General features: G+C 35.9%; 1 protein-coding gene across 4 annotated transcripts in view; it reads right to left on the bottom strand.

Annotated features, from left to right (window-relative positions):
- Positions 1-14,368, bottom strand: part of DPP10 (dipeptidyl peptidase like 10) — a 1,640,795-nt gene that overhangs the window by 169,075 nt on the left and 1,457,352 nt on the right. For all 4 annotated transcript variants that reach the window (XM_027562155.1, XM_027562148.1, XM_027562166.1 and 1 more), the window contains exons 6-7: positions 4,576-4,628; positions 4,394-4,475 (exon numbers count right to left, since the gene is read on the bottom strand). In XM_027562155.1, the coding sequence (XP_027417956.1) occupies positions 4,394-4,475; positions 4,576-4,628 (135 nt within the window). The remainder of the gene's footprint in view (positions 1-4,393; positions 4,476-4,575; positions 4,629-14,368) is intronic.

Raw genomic sequence — 14,368 nt, 5'->3', positions numbered from 1 at the left:
AGAATCTGAGGTTGAACTGAGTTTTTTTTTCTAATTCTAGATAGCATGTTTTAGTCAGTGAAATGTTTTTTCCTTATGTTCAAATTTCATTTGATTTTCAAAATCTTTCAATTCTTATGGTAGAATTATAGGTAAGTATAATTAATTTTTATATATGAATTTGTGTGTGTGTGTCAGTCACTCAATCGTGTCTGACTCTGACTCCATGGACTATAGCCCACCAGGCTCCTCTGTCCAAGGGATTCTCCAGGCAAGAGCACTGGAGTGGGTTGCCATTTCCTTCTCCATTATATGAATTTAGAAGAATTCATATAATTATAGGAACTATATGAATTTTTAAAATGTTTTACAATGAGTGATTTTAACTTTCATATGATGAAGCTATTTTGAAAAGAAAAAGGCTAAATCATCTTAAACCAGAATTTTTTTCAAATGAATGACTAATATACCTTTTCCTGTTTCAGGATCTATTATTTCCTTCTATAATACATTTGCTACAAGTAAAGTAATGTACTCACTGCCTTTTATAAATAATACATGTTGTATTGTGTCAGATTCTTTCCTCATGTAGTTAGATCCATCGAAGTTGTTTTCCCCTACACCTAGTGCTACTAAAAAATTCTACATCGTTTAAATTCTAATTAAGACTTTCTTTATCTACGAATTATGCCTAACCTCTTTCCTTTCTTCTTTATAGCCAGGAGTTTATTTTACAGCAAATAAAATTTGAAACTGAGAATTAAAGATGAAAAATGAATTGTCCTTAGTTTATAAACACTATAAGACTCATTTAAATTAATTGCAATGGCTCATCTTTGAGAAATCATATTGAAGAGTTTGCTAATGGCTTCAAATATTGACAAAGCCTGTCATTCACATGAAATGGACCAATAGCTATTTGTAGAGATAACTCTTTAATGATAATGCATTGAATTTATGTTTACTTGCACAAAACATAACCTCAATAAGAATGGAATTCACTGCAAACTTTCCCAAATGACTTTGAAAAATGCCATTACACAGAACTTAACCTCATTTCTTCACAAATTTAGTGACATAAAAAGTCCTAAAGAAGTTAAAATTCAAGTAACAAAGTTTTTTTTTTATCTTTTAAAAACAATTAAATCTAACACCTCTAAAATCCTATATGCTTGATTGATACTTATTAAACATGATAGCATTATTAGTAAAGCATTGCTGTTGTCAGCACTTTACAGATAAGGAGACTAAGGCATATGGAGATTAAGTAACAGTCTCAAAGATAGATGTATGAGGATTCAATCACCTGCAAAATAACTCCCTTGAGAAGATCTATGCTTTTTATAAACTTTTAGCACTTTTATGATTGTTTCAAATATGTTAAAGAATAATGAATCAATAGCAAATATGAATCATTAGAGAAAATGCATGCAACTAATACTACTTCATTGAGAGTATGAAACTTATTTTGTCATAAACTTTGGCACAGAATTTTTCTCCTCTCAGACTTGCAGAACAAGAGTCATTTATAGATTTGTCCCAAGGACTCTCTAGTGCCACAAACATGAGGTTAACTTGGGTTTCTGTGTTCTGACATTTTGTGTGTTTAGAATCTGCTTCTGCCCTATGAACCAGCTCTCTTGTCAGCAGCAGAGGAAAGTGAGTAAGACTATAGAACTGCCCACTTCACCACTGCCGATAAACACATTGATTCTTGCCTTCTCTGAATCAGACCTGCACCTTTATATCTAGCATATTCTGTGCATTTTCTGCTGCCAGCTTTTAGGAATATCATAATGGAATGGATCTAGAGACAGTCTTACATAGGAATATAAACACACTGTTTTAAATGTTTCTAAAATAGACCCATGATAAAGACAAACACACTGCTTATAATCTATGGTATTAGAATTGTCAGGTAGTTAGAATAGAAAAAAATAGAGTCCAAGATAGCAGAACAACGCAGGTTGGGGGTGCCTACAAAAGAGGAAGTCGAGGACCTGAGTGAGAACCTCTGGTCCTGGGCATAAACAATCTGGTGAATACTTGAACCACCACCTATTTTTCACAGGATGTAACCCACCAGGCTTCACAGGGAGGAGACAGAAACGATAAAAAGGGAAGCCAAGAGGAATCAGGACCGCTTTAGGGGTTGCCCTGCACTTGCGTCTTGGAAAGCCACTGCCCTTTGCCCCTGCCTGCTTCCCACCTGAGCTGTAACCAAGCTGTAACTATAACTAGTTTGTTGTTATTAATATGGTCTTCTGCCTTCTGTTTCATTGTTAAAAAGATCTGGAATGACAGACCACTTGTAGCTCAAACAAGCAGAATTTTGTTAAATATTACTTAGTATCTGAAGATCTTTTGATCAGACATCCATAAGTGACCTCTCCCATTCAGGAGTTGTTTCACTTGGTGTCTAATAAAAATAGTTTGCCCCCAAGTTTTAAAGCATCTTTTATCAAGTTTGCAATGACTGCAAGGTTTTGAAGGCAGGGAGGCCAGCCTCAGGTGGTTGGGTGGAGCCTTTTGGACAAGTATGCCAGTGACTGGGGTTCAGGTCCCAACCTCTAAGTTAATATTCCCAAATCTATGTCTTCCTTCTTATGGACATATAGATGGAAAGCTTTCTCTAGGTCTGGCACCCTCAAAGCAGGTGCCTGGATTAAGACCTGTTTTAGTGTAACCTCTGCCTTCTTTTGAGGAGGACAGAAACACAGCAGTATTTTTTTCATTTTTAAATTACTACTTATTGTCTTTAAAATAATTTAATCAACCATTTAGAGTGGATATGACAGTGAATACACTGTTACATAGGATTTCTTTATAAAATACAACCATAAAGATGCTTAAGCAGCTTCAAGTCTAACGTCTGGCAAATTTGTACGTATTTCTCTCATTGTTATTGACAAACTTTTGTTTTAAAAAGTCTTAAAAACTTAATTATGTATTAAGATAGACCTAATAGGCACATATAAAACATTGTACTTCCCACATGGAAAACGTCTGTAAAAGTTTATATTAAGCCATTAATCAACTCTTATTATTTCCAAAGTCAGTATTACAGAGACCTGCTTTTGAACTTTAGAACTCAATTTCAAATCCAAGTTCATAGTTTTGTAAATTCGAAAACAAACATCAAAATAACCCATCAGAAGTAAGAACATATGATCTATTTTCTACATATTCAAACCAAATTAGTATAAAAATATCACTATCAAACTTGAATGAATATTAAGGAAAATTTAGAGAAAATTCTAGTCTTCAGTTATTTTTTACAAAAGAAAAAGGAAACACTAACATTATACTAGGAAGGATAAAATCAATTCAATATTTGGCTTTTTGACAAGACAAATGTGAAATTTATAAATATCAACCAAAGCTGACCATGAAAAAAGAGAGAACAGAACCTACAAATATTAGAAAACACGAAAAAATAAATACAGAAACAAATGTAAAGCTTAAAAAAACAGAGAAGTTAAATGTATTATGATAAAAATTTGAAAATTTAGGTGAAATGGAATTTTATAAATGCATAGATTACCAAAACCTTAATCTTACAGTCATAATAAAATAATTAAAAAAAAATCTTTCCACAAAAAGAGAAACTATCACACCATAACTAGACACATCTGTAGGTTAGCTAGTGCAAAAAGATTTTAATAAAATAAAAAGTATAGAAATTGGAATAAAGAAGCAATAATGTCATTATTAACAAAAAATATGACAGCCTGGAAAAACTAGGTATTGATGAGGATACGGAACAAAGGGAATTCTCACACTGTTGCTAGTAGGCATATAAACACACAAAAACACTTAGAAATCAGTTTGGCCATGTGTACTACTTTTGACCATGCTCAAGCCATGCACACAAGCAATACCACTTTCTGAGCAGTCTGCCCTTACAGTCTATATCCAGGCCTGCACGAGACATGTACAAGAATATCATGAAGCTCAAACTGCTTTTACATCAATCATTCTCTTTTTGAACTTGTGATAATTTCAAAATTATTTCAAATTATGATGATGAAAAAACCTTTTCTTAAGAGAACACTGTCAAGTATAGATTTCTATCTTAAATTTTGCTCTGAATTTTGCTTTAAGAATAAATAAAACATGATGTAACCGGAATTTTGCAGAACTGGCCTTCATATTCTTGGATCTCTTCTGGGTTTCATGATCAACTAACAGTTTAATCACACATTACTTTATAAATTTTTACTATTTAATTAATTGACAACATAATATTGGTACTGTTTGATATATTCTTAAATTGGAGTATTAGATACAAGATATTAAAGTAAATGGAAAACATCCATATAATAGGACAACTTTTAAAGACATTGCCTTCTATAGGCATTTCCCATAGGGCCCTGGCTGACAGTGTTTGGTGCATATTAATGCCTGTACTTACCAGCTGCTGCCCTTGGACACCCCAGGCCGCGTACTGCAGGACAGAGTCCTCTACTTCTGGAGGATTTAACTCCCAAACTTCCCTTGAAAAAAGGTAAATATTTTTATATGAACAAACTGACACCTACACCTACAGTTCAGTTGGACGGTTGCTCATGGAAACCAGATGATCAAAGAACTTACCTAGTGTGTATATTGTAGATCACATACGAAGCAGTATACGAATAATGAAAAATCTGAAACAAAAAGAAGAGTTATAGTTTGGAGTAAAGAGTCTATTTTAATGAGTATATATATGTTTTTTACTAAATTCCGGAAATGCAAAATTGGTTTTAGAGAGAATTCAAAATGTGATTCTTCATTACCTATAAAATAAAGTTCAAACCTTATTCAAGTTTGAATATCGAAACATTGACACTCCAGTGTTTTTGTATTTGTATTCTACACGGTTTTCCTCTCTTATCATCCACTACTTCTCTTCACCTAGTCTATACTCCAGCTATATTAGATAAATTCCTTCTGTATATTCTGAATATCTCTTTTTTTTAATTTATTTTTTTAGGATATCCTAACTTCACTCAGATGAAAAATTTTCCTCCTTCCATTACAGCCTATCTAGAGAATTTCTCTCAAAGTTTACTTTTGACTCTTAGGCCATTTCACACCTTGTAGCATAAATTAGATAAGATTTTAAGTGTTTATTTCCTTTTCCCACTGGAATCAGGTCCAGGTGTGTATTACCTTGGCATCTGCCATATTACCTTATATGGTATCATATTTGCCTGCAACATGCTATCAATATTTGTTGAATAATGATTCTGATGGGGAAAAATCTCTTGCAAATGGAAGTGCTTGTGGAGACAAAATGGGATAATACCCCAAGCACTTCATAGAAATATCTGAAAATTATATGTTAAATAATTGGTTGCAAGTATGTATCTTCAAGAGACATCTTATATCATCTTATAAAGAGTCCTGTTTCTTTCTAAAGGGCATCCTCCAAAGGATCACAGCTTCCGTGTTGAGGTGACATTAAGGACCATAGTGGATGATGCAAAGATATCTGTAAATGTTGGTTCTTACTAATTAAAGATGATGAAATAATGGAATACAGAGAAAATGAGGAAAATTGTAAAAGATAGGTTAGGGCGAGAGATGATAAGTTGTGACATTTTAATGAAATTATATTTTTCTAAGCTATATGGATCCAGTGAAGAAACTTTTTTCCACTTAACTATATTGTTATATTATTATTTACATGATTCATAGAGCTTATATTGATACTTTCATTTTTCAGCATGTAATTATAAAAACTTCTCTTATCCTATAGTCGATGTACATTGCACAAATATAATACTGTCAATTAAAACTCCTCATAAGTCAAATTATTATTTCTTCTCACTACAATAATAACTTCAATTAAACATGATTGGCCACATATTTGGTAAATAAATACTAGTGTTCATTCTGTGCATTGAAATTACAATCCTCCCACAATTTGTTGTATTACTGTGTTTCATAATGAAGTGTTTCCTCCATTTCTTTTGGAATAACTATTAAACCTGAGATCACCTTTACTATAGAGTCATAGAAGTGAAAAATATTTTTCCTGGTGTCTATTTTGGCATTCATATTGTGTTCTATAAAATTCCATATTTGACTACAAATTTTAAATCTTGAATTTACTACTATAGCTGATAAAGAGGTGAGAACTGTGACCACTTCTATATTTTGTTTTCCCATCTCAGAAAGTTCTTTTGCCAAAGTAAACTGCCAAGTCATTAAGTGGTCTTCAAATCAGACAAATGTTTCAATGATGTTATGGGCAGAAACAAACTATTCATTCCATTTGTTAATCTACCTAATGCACTCTCCTATGAATTCTAGGTTCATATCCCTCTTGACAAAGAGTTCCTGTTCACTACTGTTTTAGTCAAAGCAAGCCAAAATAATCACTGACACAAAACTGGATGAATATAATAATTGAATGTTGGTCTCTTTCTATCATATTTATGTGACGTAGAGCTATAGAGGTTATGGGCTCTTCTCAGTGTATGAATCCTAAGAACTTAGATGTCTTTCCAATGATGGGATTTAGAGAGAAAAATATATAAATTCACTTTCTGCTTTGTAGTTCTTAGCTTGATACAGCATTTGTTTCTCTCAGCTGGTATGTTGAAATGGAAGATCATAATAAAGAATTTAACCCTCGCAGATGCAGAGACCTAACTAGCATTTGCCAGAAGAAGGAGGATCAGAGGATGAGGAAAACAGGTGAGAGGGATTAAAAGGTACAAACAACAAGTTATAAAATAAATAAGTCACAAGTATAGTTAATAATATTGTATATGCATAAACTATAAAAATATTGAATCACTATGTTGTACACCTGAAAGTGAAAGTCACTCAGTCGTGTCTGACTCTGAGAAACCGCATGGATTTTCCAGGTCAAAATACTGGAGTGGGTGGCCTTTTCCCTCTCCAGGAGATCTTCCCAACCCAGGGATTGAACCCAGGTCTCCCACACTGCAGGCAGATTCTTCATCAGCTGAGCCACAAGGGAAGCCCTGTACACCTGAAGCTAATATAATATTGCAAGTGAACTATACTTTAATTTTTTAAAAAAAGTTAACCCTACCCAATCTGCAAACACATAGCAAACATATCATAGAGATTGAGCCTCAACTATAGGTTCCCAAAAAGCCAATAGTTTGCAGTTTACAGGTAATTAGATCCTAACCCTTTTCTCCTAGCTTAGAACTCTTTCCACTAAATCCACTATCCGTGATGCGTATGTGTGTGTGTGTGTGTGTGTGTGTGTGTGTGTGCATGTACTCACAGAAGATCTCAAATACTTCTTGTTTTGTAATTTTCCCATAACTAAATTACATTATGTGTTCACCATAAAATATAAATAGTACAAGGTAGGAGATGAACAGGGTTAGAGATAGACATTTCTTTATGTTTGTTTGCACAGTGTTGCAGAGATTTTAAAAGGGGGAATTTTCAAGAAGAAATGAACTTGGTTTTATTGAACATCTATATTAAGGCACATTGGAATAAATTCAGTCTGTGCTAATCTGCATCTCTCTCCTTGAATGGCATTTCTATTCCTTTTTTAAAATTTTATTTATTTTAATTGGAGGCTAATTACTTTACAATATTGGAATCAGCCATGGGTGTACATATGTTCCCCATCCTGAATCCCCCTCCTACCTCCGTCCCCATCCCATCCCTCAGGGTTGTCCCAGTGCACTGGCCCTGAGTGCCCTGTCTCATGCACTGAACTTGGACTGGTGAACAATTTCACATATGGTAATATACATGTTTCCATGCTACTCTCCCAAATCATCCCACCCTCGGCTTCTCCCACCTAGTTCAAAAGTATGTTCTTGACATGTGTGTCTGTTTTGCTGTCTCACATATAGGATCATCGTTACCATCTTTCTAAAAGCCATATATATGTGTTATTATACTGTATTGGTGTTTTTCTTTCTGACTTACTTCACTCTGTATAATAGGCTCCAGTTTCATCCACCTTATTAGAACTGATTCAAATTCATTCTTTTTAATAGCTGAGTAATATTCCATTGTATATATACCACAGTTTTCTTATCCATTCATCTGCCAATGGACATGTAGGTTACTTCCATGGCCTAGCTATTGTAAACAGTGCTGCGATGAACACTGGGGTGCACGTGTCTCTTTCAATTCTGGTTTCCTTGGAGTGTATGCCCAGCAGTGGGATTGCGGGGTCATATGGCAGTTGTATTTCCAGTTTTTTCTATTCTTTTTTAACATTCTTCACTTCCTTTTATCATATATATCTCTTCTACATTGGCTATCTAGGTCTTGTTTTATGATGAGAAGATGAAAGTGGAATCCCTAAGGTTAGAAACAGTCTTTTTACTGTAATTATTGGCTGCTGTAAAATAAGGGCCAAATTGAACATCTGATAAGATCCATGGGGACAAAGAAATTTCATGGTCAAAAATTACATATTCAGCTCATCTCTGCAAATGATGCTCCACTGTTTGTTACAGAGTATGAGTAGTTATGGCAAAGGTAGTAGGTATGGGGCAAAACTGAGACATACTATGTAAAAATTTGATCAAATATATACTCCTGGAAGAGACCTGACATGATATTCAGTCTCCTGATACCAAAAGGTATTGGGAGGTACAGAAAATATCATAGGATCCCACAAACCAATCCGATTCCAATCATCTCTAGGAACTTATACAAGATTACTAAATGTTAATCATCATGAATGGTATAATTGATTATCATTATTGCTGTTATGATCTATAAGTCACCATGAACATTGAATTAGAAAATACTGAATGATTTCTCCTAGGAGAAATACAGGATTAGATTTCTATGAGCCTCTGGTTACATTTTGATCAAATAATCAATACATTTTTAATGTGTTTCTTTTTAACTTGAAAAAGCGGCATCTAACACTGAATATTGTTCATTCATTAGCATTGAGCTCATGGCCAGTGGTATTATAACTCATGTCTGAATGAAGCTTACCTAACTCATGTTCAGTTCAGTTCAGTCACTCAGTCATGTTCGACTCTTTGCAACCCCATGGACTGCAGCATGCCAGGCCTCCCTGTCCACCACCAACTCCCCGAGTTTACCCAAACTCATCTCCATTGAGTAGGTGATGCCATCCAACCATTTCATCCTCTGTCGTCCCCTTCTCCTCCCACCTGCAATCTTTCCCAGCATCAGGGTATTTTCTAATGAGTCAGCTCTTCACATCAGGTGGTCAAATTATTGGAGTTTCAGCTTCAACATTAGTCCTTCCAATGAATATTCAGGAATAATTCCCATTATAATTTGGATCTCCTTGCAGTCCAAGGGACTCTCAAGAGTCTTCTCCAACATCTCAGTTCAAAAGTATTTTGAATTCTTTGGCGCTCATATTTCTTTATAGTCCAACTCTCATCCATATATGACCACTGGAAAAACCATAGCCTTGGCTAGATGGACCTTTGTTGGCAAAGTAATGTCTCTGCTTTTGAACATGTTATCTAGGTTGGTTATAACTTTCCTTCCAAGTAGTAAGCGTCTTTTAATTTCATGGCTGCAGTCACCATCTGCAGTGATTTTGGAGCCCAAAAAATAATGTCTGCCACTATTTCCACTGTTTCCCCATCTATTTGCCATGAAGTGATGGGACTGGATGCCATGATCTTCGTTTTCTGAATGTTGAACTTTAAGCCAACGTTTTCACTCTCCTCTTTCACTTTCATCAAGAGGCTCTTTAGTTCTTCTTCACTGTCTCCTATAAGGGTGGTATCATCTGCATATCTGAGGTTATTGATATTTTTCCCTGCAATCTTGATTCTAGCTTGTGCTTCATCCAGCCCAGAATTTCTCATGGTGTTCTCTGCATATAAGTTAAATGAGCAGGGTGACAATATACAGCCTTGAGGTACTCCTATCCCTATTTGGAACCAGTCTGTTGTTCCATGTCCAGTTCTAACTGTTGCTTCTTCACCTGCATACAAATTTCTCAAGAGGCAGGTCAAGTGGTCTGGCATTCCCATCTCTTTCAGAATTTTCCATAGTTTACTGTGATCCACACAGTCAAAGGCTTTGGCATAGTCAATAAAGCAGAAATACTATTTGATGTTTTTCTGGAACTCTTTTGCTTTTTTGATGATCCAGAGGATGTTGACAATTTGATTTCTGGTCCCTCTGCCTTTTCTAAAACCAGCTTGAACATCTGGAAGTTCATGGTTCATGTATTGCTGAAGCCTGGCTTACAGAATTTTGAGCATTACTTTACTAGCCTGTGAAATGAGTGTAATTGTGCGGTAGTTTGAGTATTCTTTGGCATTGCCTTTCTTTGGGATTGGAATGAAAACTGACCTTTTCCAGTCCTGTGGCCACTGCTGAATTTTCCAGATTTGCTGGCATATTGAGTGCAGCCCTTTCACAGTATCATCTTTCAGGATTTGAAATAGCTCAACTGCAATTCGATCACCTCCACCAGCTTTGTTCATAGTGATGCTTTCTAAGGCCCACTTGACTTCACATTCCAGGATGTCTGGCTCTACGTGAGTGATCACACCATTGTGATTATTTGGGGTCACGAAGATCTTTTTTTTTCAGTCCTAACTCATGTAATTTCTCTTTAAAACACATCATAGCCTACTGGTACCTGGTAACACTGGACTGCACTTCAGCTCTATGCTTGGGAGCCCTTTAAACAGTAAAATCATGGAAAAAAAACAAACAAACAAACAAACACATGAAAAAATAGTCCTAAAAAACCCTCAAAAGGACACTAATTTACAGTATGAAAGCTGGAAAACGAAGGCATTGCATCATCTTCTTTGATCTCACCTGGGAAAGTGCACACCAGGCATCACAAATGTTCTCCTGTTTGGCACTTGTCTTGAATAACTGAGAATGTGCAGCAAATATGGATCCTGAAGCTACAAATTGAATTTAGAAAATAGGCATATTTGCAATTCCAGAATCCTTAAATACAGAAGACCAACTATACACATAACATAGATATAGGATGAGATATTACTAGAAGAAATAAGGAAAAATAGCAGTCATATTTAAGGCTTGCCAGAACACAAAAGGGCTTCCCAGGTGGCTCAATAGGTGAAGAATCTGCCTGCAATGCAGGAGACATGGGTTTGATCCTGAGTTAGGAAGATGCCCTGGAGAAGGAAATGGCAACCCACTTCAACATTCTGGCCTGGAAAATACTATGGACAAAGAAGCCTGGAGGGCTATAGTTCATAGGGATGCAAAGAGTCATATATGACTGAAGCGACTGAGCACTTACTCATGCATGCAGAACACAATAAATGTATAAAAGTTATCCAGGGTAGAGTTCATGCTCTACATGAAGTAAATGAATACTAGCTACATCCATTCAGTTATCAAATGTCTAGTACACAATCTCTTTGACACAGTTTTGCACTCGGCAGCATTTTAAAAAATGATTATGGTGATAAAAACCATTTTTAAAAAGAATGAAATACAAAGGAGTATTAGTTGACAATTTTTATTTCCTCTGGAAACAGTGTCAGACTTTATTTTTTGGGCTCCAAAATCACTGCAGATGGTGACTGCAGCCATGAAATTAAAAGACGCTTACTACTTGGAAGGAAAGTTATAACCAACCTAGATAACATGTTCAAAAGCAGAGACATTACTTTGCCAACAAAGGTTCATCTAGTCAAGGCTATGGTTTTTCCTGTGGTCATGTATGGATGTGAGAGTTGGACTGTGAAGAAGGCTGAGCGCCGAACAATTGATGCTTTTGAACTGTGGTGTTGGAGAAGACTCTTGAGAGTCCCTTGGACTGCAAGGAGATCCAACTAGTCCATTCTAAAGGAGATCAGCCCTGGGATTTCTTTGGAAGGAATGATGCTAAAGCTGAAACTCCAGTACTTTGGCCACTTCATGCGAAGAGTTGACTCATTGGAAAAGACTCTGATGCTGGGAGGGATCGGGGCAAGAAGAGAAGGGGACGACAGAGGATGAGATGGCTGGACGGCATCACTGACTCAATGGACATGAGTCTGGGTGAACTCCGGGAGTTGGTGATGGACAGGGAGGCCTGGCGTGCTGCGATTCATGGGGTCACAAAGAGTCGGACATGACTGAGCTACTGATCTGATCTGATATTTGTTGGTCAATTTATAAACATGTGTTGAATACTTATTATATGCAAGCACATAAATCAAGTACCTTGCCAAATGCAAAACCTATAATATGATCCCTGCCCACAACTCATTCATTTGCGGTGGCAAAGTTAGGAAACATATTAGCATAAGGGCATCTAGTTGCAGGTCTTGGTTAAATTAGGACTTGCAAATTATAAACCATAAGGTTTCCAAAAAGCAGTTAGTAATCTGTTTCAAGATGCAATCATAAAGAAGATAACGGCTGAGTTAGGCATAGAAGGGACTAATATAATTATTGAATTGAAGACTTACTATATACTGGACACTGCCGAGCACTATACATATATTATTTATGTTAAATCAACCTCAGGAAGTAGAAAGTGTAATTCATAATTCATATGACAGGCTCTGGAAGCATTGAAAGTTTAAGTAAGAGACAGAGCCACAATTTGCACCTACATCTATCCGATTACAACCCATATTATGACTTAATCTCTCTGTACACTCTCTCAGGGACCTGGGACAGGAAGCATGACTCCAGCTTTGTAAAAGATTTATTTCTGAAAGACCTTTTAAGGCACCACCCAAAGATTTATGGACAAGAGTAGGCATGAATTAATTGTGATTATCACAGTTAACAGGGATTTCATTGAAAGATGATCTAATATATCAGATTAAAAATGTAAATCCCCTTCTCCTTTAGCTGTTTTTCAGATTTTTTTCTTGGAATATCAGTTATTACTTAAGACATCTATGGAGATTCATGTTAAAGAGAGTTACATTTACAAGGAAAAAAGAAAGGGTGCTTTAGTAATTTATGCTTAAGTAGAGGCTTAAATCTCTAGGTACCAAACCTCTGCACCGCAGTTAAACTGCCGAACTGGAATAAATAGCATGCATTTTCATGGCCTTGAGAATATTTAAAATAGGACTATGGATTTGCCATTAAATCAGACAGTTAGGAAAACTAAAGTGTGAGGAAGTAAGTCTCTGAATAAATAATATTAATACTTGTGAAAAATGGCAGTGAGAGAAAAGACCATGTAGGCAACAAAGTGTTTGTTTCTCTTGGAAATAAATGGTATGATGCGAAGTTTGTTCTAGGATAATAACTTTAGCAATGAGTAAGGAGTGGCTCTGTTGTTGGAAATTTTATCTTTATTATTCAATGAAAAAACAGACCATCAGGTAGGAAACTCTAGTGGGGTAATTAGGGTTCACAAAATTACAAGATGCAGTTCTACAAAAATTGTTTTAAGACACTGTATTAAAAAAAAAAACAACTGTGAACATTGTGAACAGCAAGTACTAGTAGAAAAAGAAAATAAATGTGGGAGGGTATTAAAGGTCTAAGTAATATTTGTCATATTTTAGTCTCCTTTCCTTAGTCCTTAGGATTGACATGAACACTCTGTGAAAGTGAAAGTTGCTCAGTTGTGTCCCACTCTTTGTGACCCCATGGACTGTAGCCTCCCAGGCTCCTCTGTTCCTGGAATTCTCCAGGCCATAATACTAGAGTGGATAGCCAGTCCTCTTCTCCAGGGGATGTTCGAAAGCCAGGGATTGAATCTAGGTCTCCCTTATCGCTGGCAGATTCTTTACCATCTCAACAACCAGGGAAGCCCATATACCACAGGAAACTCTACTCAATAATCTGTAATGACCTATATTGGAAAAAGACTCTAAAAAAGAGTGGATATATGTATATGCATAACTGATTCACTTTGCTGTATAGCAGAAACTAACAACACTGTAAATCAACTACATGCCAGTAAAAATTAATTTTAAAAAACTTATATGTATTGATAAGATCATTACTGACAGGTTTTACCACCTATGTCAGTGCTTCTTGGGATGAGCACACCCTAGATTTCCCTACTTTGAGATTTTCACTGATGTCATACCCTTGATTCTCAATCTGAAAGTGGATAAAAATGTTTTCTGGGATTCACAGGTGGCTCAGTGGTTAAACAATCCACTGGTGAATGCGGAAGATGCAAGTTCAATCCCTGTGTCAGGCAGATTCCCTGGAAGAGGAAATGGCAACCCTCTCCAGTATCCTTGCCTGGAGAATTGTATGGACAGAGGAGCCTGGTGGGCTACATTCCATGGGGTCACAAAGAGTTGGACATACCTGAGCATGCACCTGCAAAAAAAAAAACAAACTTTTTTTTCCCTATGTTTTATCCTATAAGAAAGACAAAGAATCCTGTACACAAGAAAAAAGAAAAAAAAAAAAACCTCTTCCTCCTCCGAGGTAAACAAGTTAAAACCATGATTGGAACCAAAATCTTATACATTCCACACAG

Source organism: Bos indicus x Bos taurus, chromosome 2 (assembly GCF_003369695.1).
Source record: "Bos indicus x Bos taurus breed Angus x Brahman F1 hybrid chromosome 2, Bos_hybrid_MaternalHap_v2.0, whole genome shotgun sequence".
In the NCBI taxonomy this organism is placed as follows: Eukaryota; Metazoa; Chordata; class Mammalia; order Artiodactyla; family Bovidae; genus Bos; species Bos indicus x Bos taurus.
Note: the sequence above shows the minus strand (reverse complement) of the source record. Positions and strands in the feature narration are given on the sequence as shown.